At 38.8% G+C, this 25079-nt stretch overlaps 1 protein-coding gene across 1 annotated transcript; it reads left to right on the top strand.

The window, feature by feature from the left end:
• The first annotated feature begins 755 nt into the window (after window positions 1-755).
• Window positions 756-25079, top strand: RHBDD1 (rhomboid domain containing 1). The gene is made up of 7 exons (XM_058031148.1): window positions 756-800; window positions 5430-5949; window positions 7213-7345; window positions 10492-10580; window positions 12508-12558; window positions 17021-17143; window positions 22926-25079. Exons 2-7 carry the CDS (start codon window positions 5517-5519, stop codon window positions 23036-23038), a joined length of 942 nt encoding a protein of 313 aa, XP_057887131.1. The 5' UTR covers window positions 756-800; window positions 5430-5516; the 3' UTR covers window positions 23039-25079.

Raw genomic sequence — 25079 nt, 5'->3', positions numbered from 1 at the left:
TCATTTCTGGTCACATATTTGCACCATCAGCTCACCAACATTTATATGAGAACCTATTATTTCAGACACTTATAATTTGCCCAGTGTATTCCCTACTGAATATTAATAAAAAAGCTCACAGTCTGGATATCTGTGTCAAATCTGGGAAATAATACAGTGACAGCAGTGACTAGTACTCTACAAAAGTGAAACTAATGCAGTCTTTGGCTGCACCAGGGGAGGTTTAGGTTAGACATTAGGATGAAATTCTTCACAGAAAGGGTGATTAGACAGTGGAATGGGCTGCCCAGGTGGAGTCACTGCCTCTGGAGGTGTTCAGGAAAAGACTGGACGTGGCACTGAGTGCCATGGTCTGTTTAACACGGCAGTATTCAGTCGTAGGTTGGATTTAATGATCTCGGAGGTCTTTGCCAAACTTGTTGATTCTGCGATTCTGCAGTGTCTTCATCTAATTGCTTCTAACGCTTGGGGGAAAAAAAAGTCCTCGAACTATTAAACTTACAGAACTAGTTACTGTTTTGCATGTGCAGTAAAACGCTCTCAAAAGGCAAGGCGATTATGTATTTTAATAGTGGGCAGTGCCAGCGGCCAACACCCGCCCCGAGCGGCCGCCTCAGCTCTGCCGCCCCCGCGCTCCGCCCTCAGCCCGCCCGCGCACAGCGCCCCTGGCGGCGGGGCGGTCCCGGCGCATGCGCGGTGCGTTCCCCGGGCGGGGCCGAGGCCGCGCCCCTCGCCGCGGAGTGGCGGCCGCGGGTCACGCGGGGCGGCGCGAGGTTCCGGGTCTGCCGCCGCCGGAGAACGTGAGTGCAGGGGCGGGGGGATGCCGGAGCCGCCGGAGCCGCCTCCTCGCCGGCCCTGCGCGGCTCCTCCTGCCGTGCTCCCTTATTCCGCTCTCCTGCCCTCCTCCTGTCTTGCCTTTGCCGCCGCCTCCCGGCGGAGAGCGGCCCCCCTGGCCGTGAGAGGCGCGGCCACACCCGGGGAGCGCTGCCTTGCTGAGGGGGGCCCGGTGCAAGCCCCGACAAGCGGGGCTGGGCTGGGTGAGCTGCCCTCAAGCTGCGCTCTGTAGGAGGTTTCCCTCCGCCGCGCTTCGCTCCTTCCCGCCGCTGCAAGGAGTGGTGGCGGTGGGAATGACGGAGCCGAAGCGGCCCGAGAAGTCGAATCGCCGATATTTCACGGTTTCGCAGCCATTATCTTCATACACACACCCAGCGTCGTGCCCGTGGACTCGGCTCCCGGGAGCGCTGTGGTGGCGGGAGGAGCCGGGTGTCGGGAGCGGCGGGGCTTATCCGCAGCCGCACATGGTGCGCTCCTCACACCGCCCCAGAGTGGCCTTACTGCTTTCGTTCGCCTCCTTTTCCGCAGTGGTGTTTTTTATAAATTCTAGAAACAACTTCTTAACAAAATCAATAACTCGCCACAGCTATATCCCTTTCTTTGTTAATACTACAAAACAAAAAACCTACCCCTCAAAACTGCAAATATCTTGGGGCTGTATCGAAGAAGAAGCAAAGGCAAGTGTATCTTGTCTGCATTTGGTAAGCCTCGCAGTTGTTAAACGCCGATTCTGAGTAATTCAGATGTCTGTGAGATGTAATTAACAATACCTGAGCTGGTTCGATTTCCTGAAATAGCACAGTGATGTTCTTCCTGGAACTGCTTTTTATTGACATAGATTGGAGGTGTTGACAACAGCAGTATAACACTAATACTAGGAAGCATGTGCTTCTGAATTGTTTATTTAACCAGTATTATTTTAAAGTGGATTTCTTCAGAAAGTTCCTGTTCTTCCTTTCCTTCCTTTCCTGTTCTTCCTTTCTCTTACACACTGCAGGCAAATTGTCCTTCAAAGCTACCAAGGAATGCCAGAATTGTGAGAGCTGTTGTGCTTCACACTTCTGTAGTGGAGTCAGGCAATCTTTGATGGTTTAATTTTTCATAATATTAAAAAGTTCTTCAGATAAAGGAGGATGCTCTTCTAGTATGATTACCCAAACACTGTACACAACTATTGCAATTGAGTGGGGGAAAAAAAACCCAACAAACCCCAAATCCCTGGCCCTGAGTTAAATATCTGTGAAGTTAAAACTCAGCTCTGGCCTAATCTGAAGTTCACTGTTGTTTTGATGTATTTTTATTTTAAGCTGTGACATCCTCTTACCTTTATAAGTACAGTGATATTAAATATTGATGGCTATTTCACTTCTCCAACTTCAATTAGTGTAGATGTATCCTGGTGTTTTGAAAGGCAGTTCCTAATTACTGTCTGTTATGAGAGAGATTTGACCTAGTCCCTTGGGTTCTTTCCTGTGAAAGCTGTCTCATTTATTTTGGGATAAGGTGGCTAAAATGATTCTTGGCATGTATTGTTTAACGTATGTATATTTTATTGTGAACTGTAGTTGTTGCAACCTTCAGAACACAATTTTCAGTTTTAAGGTGAAGTTTTTAGTTAAAAAGCTTATTTTGTTGAGGACTTCCTCCTTTAGTGGTACCTAAGAGGATTAAAAAAGCTATAAAAGATTTTCAATTTTCATGCTGAAGCAGATAGAAAGGCAGAACTTCTTTAATCTCACAGAAAACTTTGAATGAAATTTAAAATGTTGCACAATTAAAAAAGCTGTGATATAGCCATTTATGAAGTCATTGAAGGCTGATATTTAACATTGAATTGTCTCAGTAAGAGAGTTTAAATTGTTTTAAAACATTTTTATTACAGATGTTTGACTTCTCTTACCAAATTGTGAAGTGCTGTGTCTTTTGAGTTCACCATTCAGTATTCCTTTGTGAAGGAAAGCCCTTTAAAGGCACATCTGATGAATCCAGAAGTTGTTCTTTATGAAGTAATTAATTTTATAATTAAGTCAGGACCTTGTCTATGCTATGAACTGTGTAGGTGACTGGACATTTCAAAGCTGATTGTAGCTGACAGCTTGTGGCTGACCTTCTCCTTGCATACTTATCAGTATAAACAGGATGATTCATTGTGTTTCAATTTTTTAGTTTATTTTTTCCTTGCATTGGTTGTTTTTTCTGTTTGGCATTTTCCCCACCTCTTTCCACATCTGAGGGCCACAGTCAGAGTGTTTACAGTTGGCTCCTGCTTCCTTTGCCCTAAAAGCTCTGATTTGATTCTGCTGTACCTGGAGAAGCCTTTGTGTCCTGAGACTGTCTCTTCACAGACAAGTGCTGTGGGCCTGCTGAGGTTTATCTTCACTGTGGGATGCTTTGTGCTTGGCATCTGACACTCACCCTTCTGTTTCAGGTGGTTTTGACACTGGTCTAGCTCTAATCTCAACATGTAGGCTGAGTGCACAAGTTTTTTTCCAGAGTGTACTTGGTTTTGCATAAACATAAATCAAAATTTCAGGATAGTTATGTTTGTTTTAGGAGGATTCTCTTCCTCTAAATTCAAATTACAGCTATAAGAAAATGTGGTAGAATGTTTCATTTTAACTGATATTTACTAAAATATTTACTTTATTTTTTTTTAGTAATGTGAAGTCATAATATTTTATGGTTGCCGAGTGAGGGGGTTTGTCACAGTAAAAATAAGTTTAAATGCTTTTACTTGTTTAGTATGAAACAAACAAACAAATTCCAAGAATATTTAGTTCAGACATTTATCTTGAGTAGGTGACAAAAAATGCAGCCACGTGGCAGCCTGGATGTAAGACAAATGTCTGTTTCAAGTAATTTCTGGAAATTTGTACATTTTGAAGTAGGTGGCATATTTTCAAAAAAAAAAAAAGGGAAAGGAAAAAAGTGCTTCATTGTTTCAAGCCTCATTAGAGTTTTAATGAACAGTAGAGGCTGAGGAGGAATGTTCAGATTTAAGGGAGCTGCATGAAGGAGGCTCTCAGATAACTCCTGTTCTCTTGCTGGGGATCTTTTCCCCTTTGCCTCAAACACAAATGTGTTTTGGCTGACATCTTTGGTTGCTCCCAGTAAGGGGAATGGTTTATGATAACCAGCACTGCTGAAATCATGATGGAGATCATTCCCAGTGCTGTTCCATGATTATTGTCTGGCTATGTGCTCGATGAGGGTTTCTTTTCTTAGGTGCATGGGTGTTGAAAGTACTTAAATTGGGAATTTAAGGGTGTCAGAAGTAGAGATGGGAACTTTGAAATATAAGAATGTTTAACAATTTGAACAATGTGGTGTATGGCAAGATTTTGATGTTTCCTCATAACTTGCATTTAAAGGATGTTCACCTTTAAATTTGAACAGTTTTTGTGTCCACTGTTTTGTGGTGAAAAAGATGTGTGGTACAAGAAAAGCCAGAGGTCTGGGCAGAGCATTATTAGAATACTGGGGGGTGTTGGTGTACCTGATGTCAGAGCTAGTGTGGAAAAAGAGAATGACATTGATTAAACTTTGGATTAGCTAATTTTTTGGTAGTGTTGACTTTAAATCAGAGACTGACCGTGTAATTATCTGCAGTGGCCAATTAGCAGTTTAACATTGTTCATTTGAGCTTTGTGGGGGCTACAGCTGTGGTCTCTGCAGTTAAACTGTGATCATTAAACACTGGTTTTAGAAGGCACCAGTGTAGGAAGTTGCATGTTCAAGAGGCCTGGTATGTTTCTGTTGTTTTCACTCTCTTTTGGACAAGGTTTGGGCATTATTTACCATTTCCAAAATAATGACGTGGGAAAAGCGTAGTCAGTTTCATTGTAACGTAGCAAATACATTTTACATGCATTCTGGTTTACTGCAGTCGTTTTCAGGATAAAAAACCACAGCCAATTTGGTTTTTTCTCTCAAATTGCTATAATAAGCATAAATATGATTGAAACAGAAATACAGAGACAAAAATTACTTAATTATAAGAAGTGGCATTAATTAATTGTGTGTGAGCTGGCATGGAAGTGTGTGCTTCTCTCACTTCAGGATAAGCAGAGAAGGTGGCCTGGCCCCTAGCTGGCTGTCTTTGCTGTTCCACCCTGTGCAGGTCTCCCAGGTCCTTTTGCTGGTACAGGGTAACATCATCCAGAGATGCTTTTCAGTTTCCATCTGCTCACTCACTTTGTGGAATGCAACCCAATCAAATTATCGAGAATACTCTGAATACCTGAATAAACATATTTAGTGAAGTGTTTGCAGGCATGGCAATGGTCTGTAGAAATGTGAAATTAGTAAATCCTAACAGACATAATGGGGAAGGTTACATTTTGCAACTTGAGCTGTCCTTTTTAAATGTGCCATTTTTTCCCTGTCCTCTAGAAGAATTAGATTATTGCTTGTTTATCTAATGAAAATGTTGAAGAGGAATAATTTTGTATTAATTGGAAAGGCATTTAAATAAAAAGATTAGTAAATTAACTTCAACTGTGTTTAGTAAAAAAGAAGGTTAATGGGGTGTTGAAATGAGAATTTTGTATATAACTCATTATTTCAGGTGGTTTCAGTTATCTTTTTTCTTTCAGAATTTCCAAAACTTGTGTGGTTTCAAAATTGAACAAAAGACTGGAAATTGAAATAATCTTCACATTTCGTTGAATGAAGAAATAACCATGGAACGAAGGCAAAGAGGAGTCAGTGCTGGACTGCTTTTGCTGCTTTATCAAATTTCTCAAGTTGGGCTCCAGAACATTCCTTCTGTTACCCTTGGGGTACTTGTGCTGAATATTTTTCTCTTTCTGAATCCTTTGAGGCCACTCTCTGAAGTGTGTCTCAGTGTAAATGAAGCTGTCCACAAAAAGAACTGGCAGCGTTTGCTGCTTTCTCCTTTCCACCATGCAGATGATTGGCACTTGTATTATAACATGATTTCCATGCTCTGGAAGGGCATAATGCTGGAAAGAAAGCTGAAGAGTATATGGTTTGCCTACATAATTGCAGTATTTTCAGTACTGATTGGAGTAGTTTACATGGTGCTGGAAGTCCTGCTTGTGATAATTCTGGATGATCCTTCCTATGAAATGAATTGTGGCGTAGGTTTTTCAGGTAAGACACAGAGTTGGTCCAATTTACAAATGTAAAATTAATCTGTATATTTGCTATGTAACAAGAACTGTTAATTGCAGAAAGAGAAGAGGTGTACATCTGTATATATGTATGAGTGTCACATCAGTATCCATATCCTGTTTTTCAATTTAAACATGTACTATGGGCATGAACATAAAGTAATTCAGTTCATGTTCTTGTGACCAGCAGGGACTTTAGATGAGAACATGAAAGTATCATCATCCTTGGAGAATTGTGTTTTCTGTTTAATATTGCTGGTTAATTGAAGTCTGAACTCTTAATTTTCAGATGTTGTATAAGCCTTTCAAGAATGCTCCTTAGGTGGCTTCTAGAAAAGCCTGTCAGTTTAAAATTACTCATGCCTGTCTTTGGAGAGACTCCCCTAGATCTGCTTCTGCTAGCAGCTTCCAGACACCTGATTGTGGTCATCTTCCTTCCAGCAATGGTCTTGTCTCCTGCTTTAGCAGATCATTTTCAAGTCAATAAATTTCTTCTCTTTAAAAAATCTGTAATCAAGTAGAAAAGTAGCCCTGCATTTCTAGATAAGTAGGGGATTTCTTTGCTGTCCTTGGGACCTAACCTTAGAAGGCAAGCCTTCTTTCTCAGCCTTTAAGAAAGTTCCTCAGACCACTGTGAGCTTTCTCTTGAGAGGGACTTTTTCATAAATACTTCCAATAAGTTCTCTGAATTCATTCCATCATATTGACTGGCAGTTGCATGATAAAACAATTGCAGTCAGTTAGAAATTAATACTATTTACTGTGATTAAAGGTGATTTATCTACTTTTTTTTTGCAGAAACAAGTGATTCTGGAGTATGTGTAAGATGATTTTCCATTAATTCAGAATTTGAACCTACTGTTGAGCTTTACACATATTTGTTTGTCTTGTTTTCAGTAGTGGCTTTTCTCAAGTCACAGAACATGTTTTTGAGTTCACTAATTTTGTCAATTATTTCAATAGAACTCCCATTTTAAATGTTTGTATTGTTTTGAATACCTGAATAGCTACAGTGAGCAGGCACATTAAAAACCAGCTTAGATTTGGCTGTTAAACAAATACACAATTTTTCTACCTTTTTTTTAAGTCACTGAAAAGTATCATTGAAAGAACAGAACTGCTCTGGCATGCAGCAATATGCTTCATGGTGCTTTGAAACTGCATGGTACTTCAAATTGTCTGCATTTCTTTATTATTTGTGCACAAGTATTTCTCTCTTCATGTGATTTCTTCTTGTTTGCAGGAGTCTTGTTTGCTTTGAAAGTTCTGAACAACCATTACAACCCAGGAAGAGTGAGCAGTGTCTTTGGATTGCCCATATCCAGTAAATATGCTTGTTGGGTGGAGCTGCTGGCTATTCATTTCATCTCCCCAGGGTAAGTGCCTCTGATATTTCAAGGAAAGGAGAAGAGATTTGGGCTGTCTGGAGTAGTTTGAGGTGTGAGGAGTGTTAGCTGGTATCCCAGTGCAGTGTTGGGCCTGCAGTATGCTTTTTCCTTAAAACTCTCTGTTTTGAGTACATCTCAAATTAAAAACCTGAAATACTGTTCCCAGCAGGTGTATTTGAGTATTTGAGGGAAGATAACCAAAGTTGATGGGCAAGGAAAAGGGCTGAGCTTTTTCAACGAGGTACCTAAACTGCTCCACTGGAGTGCCCAGGGCTTCATTAGCTGAGCAGCATTGCACTCTTTGCCATTGCTGTTCTGGACCCCTCTGGCTTCGTCACTCCTCTGATTTATGATCAGAATATCATCCAGCATTCTGCCAGTTCTGTCACTGTCAGTGTCACTGTCCTGCAGTGCTGCTGGTCATCTCCCTCAGTTTCCCTGGGTGCTCTGTGCCAGCACAGTTCATCTGCCCCTACCTCTGGAAGAACCATGCTTTTCTTTGCAGTTGATTTTTTTAAGTCCTGTTTGCAAGTGAGTAATTTTCCTATGTAGCATTTTGTAACTGTGAATCACATTGCTGAATATATGCAAAGTACAGACACAAAACCTATGAACTATCAAATCACAGTTTATGTACAATTTCCCTTTTCAGAAAGATTTAAAAAAAAGAGCTCAGCAATACTGAGATATTCCTTGTCAGGTACTATGATACAGCTGATGGAACATTTCCTAGCACAGAAGGAGAATTCAGATATTGCTTAGGTTGAGCACTGGTTTTATGGCTTTATGCCTGGCTGCTCAGTTAACTGCAGTGAGGATTAAAGACAGAAGAGTGCTCTGCCCAAATGCAGATTTGTTTGTGAGCTGCATGGCATGGCTACAAATATAAAAATAAAGCTTTCAGTGCATTAAAAACATTTTTGTGAAATACATAAACCCCTGTTTTAGCTGAACATAGGTTTTATTTGGTGATATGTTTAACAATACTGTTTTTAATTAAAGAATAGTGGAAGGGCATTATGTATGAAGTAAAACCTTATCCTAGTGTGTAAGGTAGAGGAAAAACATGATTTCAGACATTGTGTGCTGTTCTTTTTCAGTTGCTTTACTGCAGAAATGTCTTTGGATAGAGAGTGGATAGAAAGTCCAAAGATAATATAAAAAAAATTTCTTAATTTCATGGAAGTTTAGATTGCTACCTCATCTAAACCTTTGCAGTGACCTCTACAGAGGGCAATTTCACAGCACTTAAATGATAATGGGGGCTACAGAAAACAAGTAGTGATCTCCAGAAATTCATGTCCTAGAACATATGTTTGATTAGTAACTGCCCACTGCCTTGCAATGAACCAGAGCAATTGTATCTCTCACAGCATTGCTCTTACATGCTCGTCTGTGTGCTCAGGGCACGTTATAATATTTGAAGTCTATGTTTAACTGGTTCCTTTTATAAACTAAATTGCATAATTTAATTTTGAATAGATAAGAGGTTAGTAATTGAGGCAGAATTCTGCCCAGTTAGAAAGCTTAGGCAATAAATTTGGACCTGCTTTTGTGTGCTGTGAGAGGGTTTAGAAGTTTACTGGCATCTTAATATTTTCTTTCTCAATGTTTTTGTTTTGGAAAAACTTTAAAGTGTATTCACTATCCTTCTAATCTTCACCTTCCATAAAGGATATTGAGACGTAGGCTTTTGGGATTATTTGTTTAATGGAAGAAGAGACATGTGAAAAGTTACCTTCTGTTTCATCTGTGCCTCTTCCAGAACTGAGCAGATATCTTAAGTCTTAGGTGAACCAATATAATGTTGGTGATTTCTAGAGTAGGTGATGTCTAAGTATTTTTAATTTTCTGAGGTCAGATATTTTCTAGGTCAGGCATGCATTTTTCATAAATTTGGAAAATATGCTCCAGAAAATCTGTTTGGAAAATTAGGTCCTTATAGATACTTTATTTTGGTAACTACCTTTTATCTGTAAGTTTTCACATCAGCATTTATGTGTTACTCTCTAGAGAGTTGTTGGTTTTTAACGAGAGAGAACTGCAGCTCCCCATGGCACTATAGGGTTTGAGGTTGAGTAGGTGGCAAAAGAGTGAATTTAGATGTGATCTTCACCTCCCTCTAGTGACACCTGCATTTTCCTGTCTCCTTTTACCACTGATGCCTGGAAGGTGGCTTGGCTTGAGTGCTTGTGCCATCATCTGTAAAACTCCTGTAGATCACTGACCTGAATGTAAAAATTTATACAAACATTACACTTGGTGCATTAAACAGAGGTTTCATTTCTACTTTATAAAGGAAAAAAAACCTCATTTTAGCTTGTATAATTTAAATTTTTTGACAATTAGTATAAATTAGTTATTTCTAATTGCACATATGAGGAAATTTTAATGTTTAGTGTATTGGCTTCTGTAACTTGGTAAGAGAGGTGAAAAATTTTCTCTTAATCTATGTCAATAACTTGAGCAAATCTTGTTTACTGTAAGCATGTTCTTCTGCTTTGATTTCTCAAAAGACTCAGAGCCTTTTCCTTCTTTATACAAATGGTAATGATATTTTTTTAAAGAAATTGTTGGTATGCATAGAAAAGAACTTGGATCTCAGCAATTTGATTGTTTTAATTTTGAAGAAAGTGTATTACAAAGATTGCAGTGGATCTGCATTCATGCTTCTTTTACACTAATTGTAGGATTACATGGATAGTGCAGTAGAAAGTATTGTGTTTGTGCTTTCACTCAGAAATGTACATGGTTTTGGTAAGATCTACCCAGACATTACAATGTAAGTCACTTTTCTGAAGTTTAAAACCAGTTAACTCCTTTGGTAAGTCTTTAAATGCTTTTAGGGAATCATATTCTATAGCAGCTAAAATGATCTCTGCAATTAGCTTTCTCAGGATATTTGTTAAATTCTTTTCTGTAACTGTGTAACTCCCAGTTTTAAGGTAGTTACAAAGAAAGAAGACTTGGCATTACAACCTTGCAGGCAAGTGATGTCTCTGTGCTTGGTCTCACTCAGGGACTTTCTCTGGGATGTCTCAGAGACTTTATCTTTACAACCAGTTCTACACTCTCCCTTTTGTATTCCTACCAAAAAAAGTCTCTACTACTCACAGGATTTTTTTATTTTCTAGGACTTCTTTTGCTGGGCATCTGTCAGGGATTCTTGTTGGATTAATGTACACTATGGGACCTCTGAAAAAGATCATGCGAGCCTGTGCAGGTAAATCATTTTATTGAATTTACAAAATCTGCATAAGGAACACTTTTATTTTTAAAATTCAGTAAGTCTTGCATTCTGAATTTCAGTCAGAAATTCAGTGCATTCCAGCAAGTTTTTATACAATTCAAGATGTGCTCATTTTATTCAAGTGGGTGCAGAAGAAAAAATCCTTTTTTTTTTTTTTATACAGATAAGAACAATTAAGACTAAATGTGACTTTCAGATATTTTTACTTAGAGTATCTTTTACTCTTCTTTTCAAGAGTATTTATTTAGAGTATAATCTTTCAATGAAAATGCCACTTCAAGTGTGGTGAAGCCATAAACATATGTCAGAACAAAATGTTTCCATCTTGATTTGTGCTGTCATATTGATTCTAATGGAAGTCTCTGGTTTGATGGTGGTGGGATGCTTAAGAAATGGTTGCTGGATTTCTCAAGCTTTCCAACAATGTGTTATTACAGCTTTTCATATTGCAATAATAATTATTTTCTAAAAAATATTATAGCTTTAGACATCTTTAGTCTTAAAAATTGTTTTAAATACAGCCCTGCAAACTTTTAAATGAACAGTCCCATAGATGTCAGTGTTTTAATTGGAAGTCTAAGCCCCAACACAGCAGATGTGCTGGGGTTGGTTGGCAGAATATTTGGCTTTTTTTGTCTGACTGCTTGATAGGTTGAGTACTTTATTCATGAGTGTTCCATCAAATTGAACATGGATATGGTGTTTGTACAGTGGGGAATTAATTGTTCAATTGTGTGTGCTGTCACTGGGGCTTTGACCACAGCTTGGGGATATTCTGTAGGTCATGTATGGTCAGCAGCTGGAAGGGAAATGACACCAGAGCATCAGCTTTCCTGCCTTGCTGCAGGAACAGGCATCAGGTGTCCTGTTAGTTAAAGGTTAACCTTGCATGATGCTGTGCCACAGGGAACTGCCTGATCACTATGGAACAGGCATCAGCTCAGCTGCCAGGGCAGCTTCAGGGGCTCCACCTTGGGCTTGGCAAGATGCAGCCCTGCCTGGGTAACCTCTCTGATCCCCTCACTAACCCTGCTCTGCTTGCAGTTGGACTGGGGCCCTTCTGAGGTCCCTTCCAATCAATTTCTCTGGGATGTTGGGGGGATAGAACGTAAGAAAATAAAGATAGTGTAGAAAGTAATCTTACCCCTAAGGAGATGCAGCTGGGCCAATTAGCAAAGATTAGGAGCAGGCCTGGCTTTAACAGGCCACAGCTGTAACCAATGAGAAGCAGAGTGCTATAAAAGAGTGGGGTGGCTGCTTGAGAAGGGAGCTGGGGTCAGTGGCTGCTTTGTGAAGAAGAAAGAGTCAGTGCTCTGAGGAGCTGCCCAGGAGAAATGCCAAGAAGGTATGGAGCTTTTGTGATAAGGAGACAGCAGTATGGAGCCCCTGCAGTAAGATGACAACACTGGGATTCAGGGATAACCCCACAGTACTGTCAGTGAACCCTGCCCTGGCTGCTGTGCAGGTTCTGTGTGACTGACAGCTGCAGGAAGCAGTGTTGAGCACACAGGCATTTTTTTTTCTCCTATGTAGCAAAGCAGGAATAATGCAGTGTTGCTCCAGTCCTCAGTTTGCTGTGCATTAAACATTGTTAGTAATGAATACTCTCAGTAAAGAAAGTGTTCATTATGTGTTCTGGGAGAACATAGTAGGTTGCTTTGCTTTTTTCTAGTCTACATGGATCTGTTGCTTGAACATGGCACTCTACTATAAAATCTGGAACATACAAGATTGCAATAGTATATTCTCTCACTGATGCCAAAACAGATACCCATGTCTGATTTCCTGCCTGTATCTTATGAAACAAACTCTTAAAGAAGGGGTACTTTAAATTTGAATTTTGTATTCTATAAAGAAAATATGATTATTCTAACAGTATATGCATTATTCTTTTATTTAGCTGGCATTTCTTTCTTCACTGAGCCTGACAGGCCAAGGGACTACTATTCAGGTAAGTACTCTTGTCCAGTTAACCAAAAACTTACTCCAGCTTTAAAAACAGTTTCTGCTAATGATTAGAAAACCTATAGGAGAGCTATGTGAATGGAAGCATACAGAGTGTACAAAATATTCTGCACACATATACTTGCTAAACTTATATTACTTCTCTGGACATGTCTCACCTTTCCTCTTCAGGCAAGTGTGTGGATGGATTTTGTACAAGAGGCTTAAGCCTCTAATTAAGGTCATGACTTCCTAAAATGCTCCCTCAAGGAAATATCATCCCTTTTGCACAAGGTGCAGCAGTGGGGAAATTGTGTCTACTGAAAGCAGCCTTTTGGACCTAGGTAAATATGCCCTCATCTGGCAAATTTATCTGTTCCATTCTAGGGTGGTTTTTCCCTTCTAACAAGGATCTTCTTCCCTTGAGCTCTCACTGTAAAAGAAGTAATTTATGTGCAGAAAGCCCCTCCTCAGCAGACTGAATTTAGGCCATCTGCAGTTTCTAGATGGATGGTTGGAATGGTGGCATTGAGTGGAGCTCATTTGATTCACCTCTCCTGCAGAGCACTGAATCATTGCCTGTGGAGTGTACAGCAATAATAGGTGGAGTCCTTGTCTGTGGGGGCCAGGAGAGGCTGGGAGAAGGGCTCTGGGTGTAGGATGTGAGCTAAGGGATGCAAATCCTGGCATCTCTTACCTCCTGCAGTGATTTATGCTCTTTCCTAGGCATCTGCTGGAAGAGCAGGATAAATGCATAGTGATAACTCTCTCAAATATCTGCCAGTGTGCAGTGGCTTGTGGCTTAAAGATGTTCTCAGCAGAAAGTTTTATGGGAGGATTTTGTCTTTAATAGCCTGTGGTAGATCCTTCTTCCATCAATTTGTCAAAAGCTCTTTGAGTCAACATGAACACTTTTAACACCTACATCATCAGAAAAGACTCACAGTGTGGTTCCTGCTTTAGAATCTGTCATTTTTTAGTTTGGCTTAAACCTGCCAACTGCTAATTTCATTTTGATGCACGTTAATTCTTCTTTGGGGAGGGAGACTAAACCTTCATTCTTTATGTACTTCTTTCCTTAGTGATTTTTCAGGCTTCAGTCCTGTACTCACAATGGCTATATTTCCCCTCCTTTCAGAAAGTTGAAGTCTGTCTGGTTGCTTGTAAGGAAACTATTTCACACGTTTGATCATTCTTACTGTTCTCTGATGTTTTGTCAGGCAGGGGTTTTTATTTTGTGTAGTCTTTTATAATTGAGATGTGCTTACTTTGAGCCAAGTTTATAGCTACTTTTATTCTCCCTGATGGACTTTGTCTTCCATGATCTATCTCCAATTTTATTATTACATTAAATAGTTCCCACAAGTAGGATTCTGGGCCCTTAAGTATTTTTGAAACATCTGTTTTGTAATTCCTAAACAAAAGACCTTAGTCGGCTTTCTTCAGCAACAGCAACAGGGATTGTTCCAACTTTCAAAAGTATATTTACCCAGGGTTTTCATTACTCTCATTTACCTTCAGGTCACAAAACATTTGATCTAAAGGCCAGTAAAGAAATAAAACAATTACTACTGAGAAGTGAAATGAGAGGTGAAGGCAGCGTGTGCAGCAAGCACAAGTGACAGCACAAGTGACCTGCTGCCATGGCTGGCAGTCCCAGCCCAGGGGAAGGGGCTCATCCAGGTACAGGAGCTGCTCACAGACACTGATCCTTCCTCCAGTGTCCCAGAACAGCAGGGTGGGGGGAAACTCAAAAGATTTATATTGGAAAAAACTTTTTAATAGCTAATGAAGATAAGAATTTATACTTGACATTTAAACTCTGTGATCTGTTACAGCCCCTGTACAAACAGCAGCTGCTGGGAGCTTGGGTGGTTGTATGAGACCACCCTTGTGCAGGAGCAGCAGAGAGATTCTCAACAGCCCTTTCTGTTTGCTTTTCCAGTTCTTTTCAAGTAGGGAAAATGGAAGAGATTTCATGTAGTTGATCTGCCATGATGGGGAGGGAAAAAAAAGCTGTGGTATGCTGGCAACAAGGAAGTCTGGGATTTTTTTTGTGTGTTTTGAGCAGTCCTCAAATGCTATTACTTTGAGTTCTTTTGGACAAAGGGGAGATGGAGAGAGTTAACCTGAATTATCCTGTCCTCCAAATTTGCCTTTAGATATAACCATTTAATTTTTTTTGTACTAAATTCATTGGTCGAAAATGACTTACAACTGCAGTTAGGAAAATATATATTTGTTGTGTTCATTCCCTGTTCACATACTTTGTAATTGTCTTTCATCCTATTTGCAGAAGTCTTAATGGAAGATTTAACCTTTTGCTTGGTGTGTGATATATGGAATAAATTTGGCCATCTGTGAATGAAGAAAACTCTCCCTAGTGTCATAGGCTAATGATGCATATCTTGATTAGTTTTTCACTTTCTGGCATTGCTGATTTATTACTATGTGCCTTTAAATACCAATTTAAGTAGAAAAATAGATGAAGCTATGGTCAGAGTATATTTTATGAAACAGCACAAGGAAACAGCTTTGAAAGAAAAAAGGTTTTAAGTGTAATTTTAGCACATTTAGTATTTAGTAGCTGAATTAGGTTTTCTCTAAGTGCTGTTCATGAATAAAGGATTAGGACATTTATTTTGATTAATAGGAACACCTTGAACATGTCAATGTTAGCAAACTGTGTCTCATCTTAAAATAAAAGATTACAGCTTTCTGAGTACATACAGCTTGCTGGCAGTGTGAAACACAAACAGAAAAAACTACAGCAATAGAACAAACCTAAAATACAGCATCCTTTTGCTTTCATCAGATAATTCAATGCTTTTAGTAGCAGGATTTTTACCCTCTTCATGCATGTAGTTTTGAAGCCTTTGGAAAATAAATTTATAGCTGAGAAAATGTTGATTCAGATTAACATAAAGCAGAGGAGAATGAGGGGAGTGTACAGACATAACAGCTAAATGCCGTCCCTCAGTCAGATTTCACTGCAGGTGTAGGAGAAATCTTCCAATGTCAGTTGTGTTCCAAGACAAGAAAGAATTGGAAAAAGAATGTGTGTGTTTACTGTGTATGTGTACATGTCTGTGTAAAGTCAATGTGGGGATATTTGCAAATACAGACAAATATATATGACTCTATGTTCTTTGTGCAGTTACTCTGTTCAGTTTTTCCTGCTTTTTCTGTATAACTTTCAAGACAGAGTATTGCTGGTTTTATTTGACTAAAGATTCTAGAGCTTAGGATATTTTTCTTTAACAAAATTTTTAAATAGAAATTATTTATTTATCCTCACTTTGTCATCTGCATTTGTTATTAACAACAGAAACTTGACAAATTTCACCTGGAATTGATAGAACCAATGAAAGATCATAAGACTATCATTGATGCTAATTATCTGAAGAAAAAGGAAATTGCCTGCTGTACTTGTTTAATACAAAAATATTTCCATTTTTCTCATTTTGAAGAACCTTTGTATAGTTTTCTCTCAGCTGGAAGAAACTGGCAACTTTTGTGTACTTTGGTTCTTCAAGATCCCTTGTTCAGCTCTCTGGAAACGAACACATCACAAAAGCTTTGTATTTTGAAAATACAGAAATGGAATAGGAAAACTGAACTTTCTCCATAGTTTTCCTCAGTTGAAAAGTGTGACTTTTTTCCATAATTTTTCTCAGCTTAGGTTTTCTGTGCTCAGTCAAGATCAGACTGTGTTGTTAGCAGGAAGAGAGTGTTGCTCAATTCTCCAGCCAAGGAATTTTTTCCTTTTGACTCCCATGTGTTTGGGTGGGTGATGGCCTGTGCTTGGTTTTGGCCAGCTGTGCAAAGGCCAGGGAGGTTTGTCAGCAGTGCAGCAGCAGCAGTGAGAGGGACCCTGATGGGATCTGTGCTGTGCTGGCTTTTGGCAGGGCAGCTTTGGCTGTGCCAGAGCACAGCAGGAGCTCTGTACAGCACTGCAGGAATTTGCAGCAATCTTTTCGTGTGACTTCTCTGGGTCCAGAGATGACTGGAATTTATGATGACATTGTTTTATGGGCCCTGGGGGAAAGGGGAAGAGAGGTGGGGAGAAAAAGCCTGAACAGTACCAGGTTGGTGTTCTGGTGATAGCAGTAAGGTCTCCAAATATTGACAACTAAATGTTAAAAAGAGATGAGCAAAAGTGTCTTTCAATTTCTGTCTGAAACTTGTTAGTAATAGCAATTCTATGACACTTACTTTAACAGTTATAAAAAATTGAGATGTTTGGTCCATCTTTTTTTCTCTTGTTTTTTTTTTCCCTGTTACTATGCTGTGGCTTTGTAAATTAGAAGTTAATTTATAGCATATATTGTATAAGTAATTGAACCCTAATAATTTTTTTCTTTCCCAAATTAAAACAATTTGTGGAAGAAAGATAGCAGGAAGATAATATCTGATTTCACACTTGCTGAGTAGCAGCAATTGATTTTATTTTTTGATTTGTTTTACAGAGTATTATGGCTATTATCCAGATTATCAATACAGAGCTCCAAGGAGCTACTTTGATTATACAGGTGGGCTCACTGAAGAAGAACAGCTTGAAAGGGCAGTGCTAAACAGTCTTAATGAAAGAGGTAGGAATTTTATTGCATTTTTATCTCTTAAGTTATGATTCATACTGAAAGGGACTTAGGAAATAAGATGTATTCCCCATGACTTATTTTTGGACATGTCATTTTGGGAAGGAATTGATATAAAATCAGCTTTATTGTAAAGGATATTGTCTATTTTACTGTCTTTTTAAGATGATATTTTGCATAAGTTTTAACACTGAGTTTGAGAAAAAAAATCCTTCCTTTTAATATTAAGCATTTTGAGATGTTACTTGAAAGAATGAGCCATTTTTGTGGAGTTTTTTGAAACTATCAAGAAAACTGAATATGAATGAGTGATAAGATTTAAGTAGACAGTATGCACTTTAAAAGCCTACATGTATGACTTTGAAACATCTGCAACTTTCATTTGTAGCCTTAAATAATCTCCAACACTCCAGGTAAGATGTATTTTTTATCTCCTTGTGGTTTTGAACAAAGGTAAGTTTTGTGCTATCAGAGGGAATGTGTTTTTTTGAGAATGTCCTTTGATGAAACACAAGAATGAATTTCACTAGTACCTCACTAGTAGATTGCTGTGGAACCAAATTTCACTTTAGGCTTCCCTACCAAAAGCAGCATTTCTTAACACTGCTAGTGCCTGGTTTCAGTGCTGGTTGCAGTTTGTAAGCCTCACAGGCAAGTGAAGCATGAAAAGGTACCATCATATATTGTTTCCAGTAGAATTTGGTGTGATCACATATGTAGGGATCTTGCTTTATTTTGCACTTCTTTCTCCTCCCTGCTGGAACACTTTTTAGTTTGGACAAGCGAGACCTAAGATTTGAGCTCTTAAAATACTTCCTTAAAGAAGCTGTGTAAAGGTTCAGTTTGCCTATAGGCAGATGTCTTGTTTCACAAAGAACATAATCCAGAGCATGTCACTGATCACACCTGTTTCAGGGACACAAAGGAAGAGATGAAATTTACTGCACTAATGGGCAATTAGGATATTCTTCCCTGTCAGTTAGTTTGAAAAATAATTAGCTTCAATGAGCACTATCCTTTGAACACGATGTTTTCCCTAAAGTGTGAACATTCAGGGATTCTTGCAATTACATAGATGATGAAACAGGTACTTAACATGACAAAAAATTACATAAAATAATTTGAAATAGGTTGTATTAGCAGGTACCACAATTAATTTAGGGCTCTCTTATTATATATTTATTTTTCAGAGATTTTTAGGATATTTTAGGGGTTTTTTTTTGCAGGAGTTTTTTAGGAATTCTCTGGGAATGTTTAGGATACCTTTAGGGTTTTTTCAGAGTTCTAAAAGAATTATTTTAGGGTGTTTTAAGGGCTGTCTTACTACTAATTGGAGTTGCTGGGAATGTTTTTGGGTATCCTTGGGGCTTTTTTAGGGCTATTTAAAAGTTTTTAGGGCTTTTTGAAGAGTATTGAGGGAGAAGTCTATGGAGAACTTTTTAGGACTAGGGTATTTCTAGGGTTTTTGAGGGAATTTTTTAGGCTTTTTTATCAGGGGATTTTAAACTTTTTGTGGTATTCTTAGAGGTCTTTTAAGAATATTTAGGGATTTTCAGGGGTGTTAGGGACTTTTTAAAAGAAGAGTATTATTAGTGTATTCTGAGGCTATTTTTAGGTTTTTGTGGGGTGTTTAGGACAATTTGAGAACTAGGGCTTTTTTAGGGAATTGATAGGGTTTTTTTAGGGTCCTTTCAGGGCATGACAGAGGCTGAGGGGCACTGTGGGGGCTTGAGGGTGGCAGAGGCTGGGAGCTGAGGGAGGAGCAGGGAGAGGGGACAGTGGGTGACACACAGAGAAGCTGAGGGTGGTGACAGCGAGAAGCTGGGGCTGCAAAACTTTTTCCTTGCAAACAGCCTGAGGCCTAGGCAGAATTTAGTGCCTAGGTTAGGGTTAGGGTTAGGGTTACACCTAGGGTTAGGATGTTGAAAATCACAAAGCCCAGAGTTCCAGGCACACTGCAGCTGCTAAAGGCATCCCCAGGGTTTGGGTTAGGTTTAGAGTCAGGATTTAGGGTTAGGGTTCTAAAAATGTTACCAGTGTGCTTTTAACAAATTGTTACTTGAAAAGAGTTTATTTCAAGTATGAATGGATTAAAGATTGTCTTTAGCCATTTCCTCTCCTAACCAAAACAAATTATCAGACTTCTGTAGAGGGAATGGTTTTGTGTATTTCTCAATTTTACCATCTTCTTTTAAAAACAAGAGAGAGACAGACACTGTTCAAGATTGTTCTGGCTTGCTCTTGTAGCAATCCAGCTATGTCTGGATTCATTGTATGTTACTTTCCTTCTGAACTCATTACCCTCAGCTACTTCCCTGCTAATTTGATTTTTCATTTGTCAGCTGTTCCAAAGCATAGCACAGAAACAGTAGTTAATTCCATCAGTCTTCTTCACCAGTGTATGTTCAAGTCTGTAGATGAGACATATTGACAGGATGAATGGTTTGCTTGATAGCATGATGAAATTTTCAGACATTGACAGAAACTGAAAGGGCTGTGCTAGAAACAATAGCAAAGGCTAATGAATGTGGTCTACTTGAAGCTGAGCAGGAAAAATGAGGCAGTGATAAGTACCAAAAGCCAAAGCTCTCAGACTGTATAGCATGTCTGCATTTTGCAGAGGGAAGGACAGGAAAGAATAAAAGCAGTTTTGCCACTTTATATTTTTTTATTCAGTTGTAGTTTCTGTCTGACTTCTAGTGAAACACAAAACGGTAAAAAGGTTGCTATGTTTTCTGTGTCTCAGCTCTTTCTGGAAGCCTCCTAGTCCTGCTAAAGTATGAAAAGAGGAAAAATGCCTGCCTCTCCTTAAAATTCTCTGTACAACTCAGTAAATTATAAGTGAGTTTGATTAGACCTAAAGATTTGACTATTCATGGGCTGGAAGAAATGAAATGAGTAAAGCAACACTGGGTTTTTGACTCTGGCTTCTTGCTGCCTTCCAGTTTGCTGCTTCTACCTCCAAATTTATCAAAAATACCTTGGAATGAGCTGTGCAGGGAGGTTGTGGAGTCCCTGTCCCTGCAGGTGTTTAAGAAAAGGCTGGATGTGGTGTCAGTGCCAGTCTCCCTGACAAAGGGTGTTGGGTCATAGGCTGGACTCCATGAACTCAAAGGTGTTTTCCAACATCATTGCTTCTGTGGAGAAAAAAAAAAAAAAAAAAGGATGTTTATAAACTAAGAGAACTCCCATTTTCTTAAATAGAGCAGTTTAAACATTGATGTTTTTGCATTAAAAAGCAAGGAAAGTCAGGTGTTCAATATATTGCACTGTATGTGATCTGTAGCACACCCAAGTGCTGGTTGGTAAGCTTTAATAATATTCTGTGGTTATAACATATTTAGCAGGGCTGTACTATTTATGGAGGAGACAATTTATATAAAACTGGTAAAAATGAAAGCCAAGCAAGTGTTGGAAGTTGTAATGACATTTGATCAAATATCCAGATCAGAGTTCTCTGTTTTGGTTAACTGTGTGGTCCTTGCTGGGTTCAAAATAAATCACCTCCTTATCTTCTAGAGCAAAGCCTCTCCAGAAGTAACAGATTTGTAGAAATGAGAAGTATCTGTTCTTTGTATGGGTATTTAAGTGTTTGTGTAGTTTGGTTCTTGTATGGATACCACACTCAGTAGTGCCAGGACAGATGGTGATACTGAAAATGGTAAGCTGTTCAACTGAAATGTTCTAGATTGTTCTTTAACACAACTAAAGCTGGCATGACAAAAAATACAGAAACACTGCTTTGTGATACCTCTGCTGTTCATTTGCTACACTCCTCTTATCAGATCTAATTGCCTATTTCAGTTTGGTAGCTTCATATATTCCTCCTGACTCTTACAGAGACTGTCCTGCAAATCATGTTATCTAGCCTAAAAATAAGGTCATAACTTCAGAGAAGAGGAAAAATCAAGTGAGAATGTTTAATGTAACTCTTCGGTGGGGTTGCATTAATACAGGTGTAGTTACATCTGTTGCAATTGCAGCATTTTTCTTCTGCTCCAGAGTGCTTTAATTGTGAACTTAAGTAACAAAAGAAACTCCTACACAGAGCGACAGGGTAGGGATGGAGGTCTCAGTCTTCTGTATTCACAGAAGGTGGTTCTAGTTCACAATAGATTTGTAAAATATGCCATGGAAGGGTTAATGTTTTGTTCTAAGTTTGTTGTACTATATCCTTTGGTGTTGTCTATCACCCGGTGTTGTTGCAGTTTTCCATGTCCTTTGAATGCAGTCTTAGATTCCATTAGTCTTTGCTTTTGCTGATGTGTTGAAATGCCTGTGTTGGTTTCTTGCACAGATGTCAGGTGGTGTTTCAGTAGTAGCAGTGGCCTAATTACCATTTCTGAATACTGTGGCTTATAAATATTTTGATAAGATGAAGGTGTGATTTCATTAATATTTCTGCAGTAATTAAAAGAAAAAAGGTGTCAGGGAACTATTTTAGGTAACAGGATAATTTAAATATCTACATGCAGATACAAATACATTTGTTTAAGACATCCAGACTTTGCTGTTCACCATATTGTTTGATGTTAAAAAAAAGATCTTTTCTTCAACCTAAAACTTGTCAAAATGTATTGTGTAGCCTTCTATTTTTGGGTCAATATATAAAATAGCATTTTTCATCTTTTTTTATAGCACCACATTCTATTACTAGTGATTATTAAAGCACATGTATATTTGAAGTGTTGAGCATATTTTATGGGGACTAAGCAGAGAATTGTCTTGACTGTGTGAGTGGTATCTGTTTTCTTAAATAAAAATTAACTTGGGATGCTGTATAGAAAAATAAATGTTTTTATAAGAAACTTTTTTATTTAGTTGACAATTTCACTACTGGAAAGAATTTTTTTAAAGTGCAAGTAATTTAATTATGATTTAAAAATCAGTTATTAAACTACAGCATTATGATGCAGTTTTAACCCTATGTGGCCAGGTGAAAGCTCAAGAAATGCTGAACGTTACAAAGGTTTTATTACCTTTAAAGCAAATGTGCTTGTCCTTGACACTGTCATTGTGCTCAGAAGGCAGGCTGTGGTTGTGTTTCTGGAGCCCCTCAGCTGAGCTGCTGTGTGTAACCAAGCCTTGGTTGTTCCTTGCTGGGTGCCTCCCTGTGAGTTCTGGAGAGCTGCTGGAAGGGCCAGTCCTGGCTCCTCGGGGTGCCAGGCGCAGAGCTGTGGGGCTGGGAGTGCTCCTGCTGCTCAGATGGTTTTGCTTACACTTGGAATGGTTGGGCTGCCGCGTGTCCTTCCCTTGTGGAACTGCTGCCAGCTGGGGGTGGGAGCTGTGTGTGCATCTGCTGTGGGGCTGCACATGTTGGACTCAGTACTAAAAGCAAACACAAAAGCTGCTTTTACCAGAAACAACTGCTGAGGACACTGAAATAGTTTAACATTCTGGAGTTTGCTGTGTAAAGCAGGGATCGTGAAAAATGTGAATACTTGTTAATACTTGTTATTCTTAACTGGTTAATACTTGTTACATGTTCTTTTTGTTGTGGTTTGTTGTTTGGTTTGGTTTTCTTGTTGGGTTGGGGTGGTTTTTTGGGTGGTGGTAGCTTTATTGTTTGGGGGAGTTTTCTGGTTTTGGTTTTTCTTTTTACTTGACTGTTTTTCAGAGCAGTTTCTGGACTTTGTAATTGCCCTGAAACCATCAGAATTGAAAACATTCAATTCCCTGTCTCCTTTGTGTTGTGACGCTTTGGCTTACAGGATGGATGTGCATTTTTCTCCTATTACAGACCAAAATAACAATTGTTTTTCATTGTGTCTTGTAGATTTTGGTGGAGGAACACACAATCATGAGCAGCGACCTTATGGGTTTTGGTTTCCACCTGAGAACTCAGAAGAGAACATGAGAAGGCAAAGGCTTCGTAGGTTTGACAGATGATGAAGTGGGCAGGTGTTGATGTAAAGTGCTATTCAGGCTTACCAAAATATTTACAGATTTATTTGTAATCTGTAATTTACAGAATAATTTATAATATTTTCCATTATTTTTACTACTTGTTGCAAAACTGCGTAGGATTTTGTGAGTTCAGACTCAAAGTTGGAACTTGAATAAAAACAGGTGAGATAGGAATGAATATGTGATCTTTGGCCGTCTCCATCTTAATGCACCTTAAATGGAAGAAGACTGATGGTTTTTCCAAACTGTCTTTTTTTCCTTAAATTATTTTGTATAGCTTTAAGAATTCCTCAGCTTCTTGACTGCTGATGTTCTCAGACAACAGGTTTTCTTCATCCATTGCAACTGAAATGTTATGTTTTCTGTGTAACTTTACAACTATGCAATTTTTCCTCACAAACCTTTCTCAGTTATCTCTGACAACCAGTTCATTTTTGAGGATTACCATATGAAATGACACTTGAAAAGATTGGTTTGATGACAGTAGCTGGGTTATGTGAATCTAGGCTTAAGCTCTTGAGCAGACAGATAGTTGCAACTATCCTTCCCCTGCTGTCCTTACCAAGGAATTTTTCAATACAAACTTCAGTGTGGCAGTCTTCCTCACACCATATTATCTAGAACTTGGATGAGATAAAACTGAGTGGTTACTACTTATGTTTTCCTAAAGCCTTTCTTAATATTTATGTTTTAAATCAAAAACTGCTGCTCTTTACAGAGCTGAAATAATTTATTAGGAGTTTTCTGTAAAGGTAGGTGGCTATGCCTTACAAAGCATATATTTATTTACTAATATTTTTTAAGTGTCTGTTTCCCTTTCTAAGAAGGCTTGGAAATTTTCTTTTGTATATGCTGTTCATGCAGCTTTAAAAATTCCACTATTTCTCAATATTTATCTTGTTTGAAGACCAATCTCAGAGCTGAGAGTTTGTAGACTTGTGGAGATCACACCTAAACACAGGCTACCTTGAATTCTTCATTTTTGAGAATTTCCTTACCCAGCCAGAGGAGTTGACAGGAGACCTGAGAGCTCAGTGTCCTACTGGGCACACCCTCCACATAAGTCTGTCCTCTCAATGGCACTGCTGCCTCTTAATGTTAACTGATGAACCTTCAGGGCTTTGGTTTCCAGTATCACCATGAAAATCACTCCTTGTCCAGGCATTTTATCCTCAGAATGAAAGAACTTGGGGATGTTCCTGTAAATCTGTTGCAGAGAGGTGTGATTGCAGAAGAATAATTTGGTTATTGGCTTTTGACACAGACCTGTTGGATTCTCCTCATCAGCACTGAAGGAGTGAGGATTAGATAAGCAGTTCAAGGGTTTCACCAACCTGTGTTTTATGAAGTCTACTTTTCTATGAGGTTATTTTTTTAATATAAAAAACAGTGCTGTGTATTTCATACAGAAAAATATCCTGAAAGGAAATTTTTTACTGTGTTCTTTAAATAAATAGTACCTGCCCTTTCTGTTTGTAGCTAATGTATGTAAGTGAAGCTCTGGTTTGCTGGGTAAAGCACAATATCAGGATGCAGACTTTGGGCTCGAGGTTTTGGGACACAACAGGCACAACTGCAGTGGGAATCCAGGTACAGACAGAATGCTGATTTCTGGTGTGTTCTTGGGCTTGGTTGATGGTTGATTTTGTATATATGCAATAGCCGTAGAATAAAACAGCAGACACTTTTATAGAAGGCCAACTTTTTTGTGTTCACTGAAAATAAGTCTCAAAAATCTGTATACTTTTCTCAGCAGGTAATAATCAGATGTAAATGAGAAGAATGTAGCATTGGTTCCTCAGAAATCCTTTAATGCTCTGGTCAAAAGTTGCAGTGTAACATACTGTGTGTGCTAAACTGATATTTTTCTTGTTTAAAAGCACAGGATGTGCTGCTAGTCAGGTAAAAACAATACTTAAGGAAAATCAAAAACCCGATTAAAATTTATAAGCACTTGGTTTTGTAAAGTGAACTTAGACATACATGCCATTAAATATTCACAAAAAGTTTCAGTACTAATAAA

This window comes from Melospiza georgiana, chromosome 10, assembly GCF_028018845.1.
Source record: "Melospiza georgiana isolate bMelGeo1 chromosome 10, bMelGeo1.pri, whole genome shotgun sequence".
Lineage (NCBI taxonomy): Eukaryota > Metazoa > Chordata > Aves > Passeriformes > Passerellidae > Melospiza > Melospiza georgiana.
This window is presented reverse-complemented; position numbering and strand designations above follow the sequence as displayed.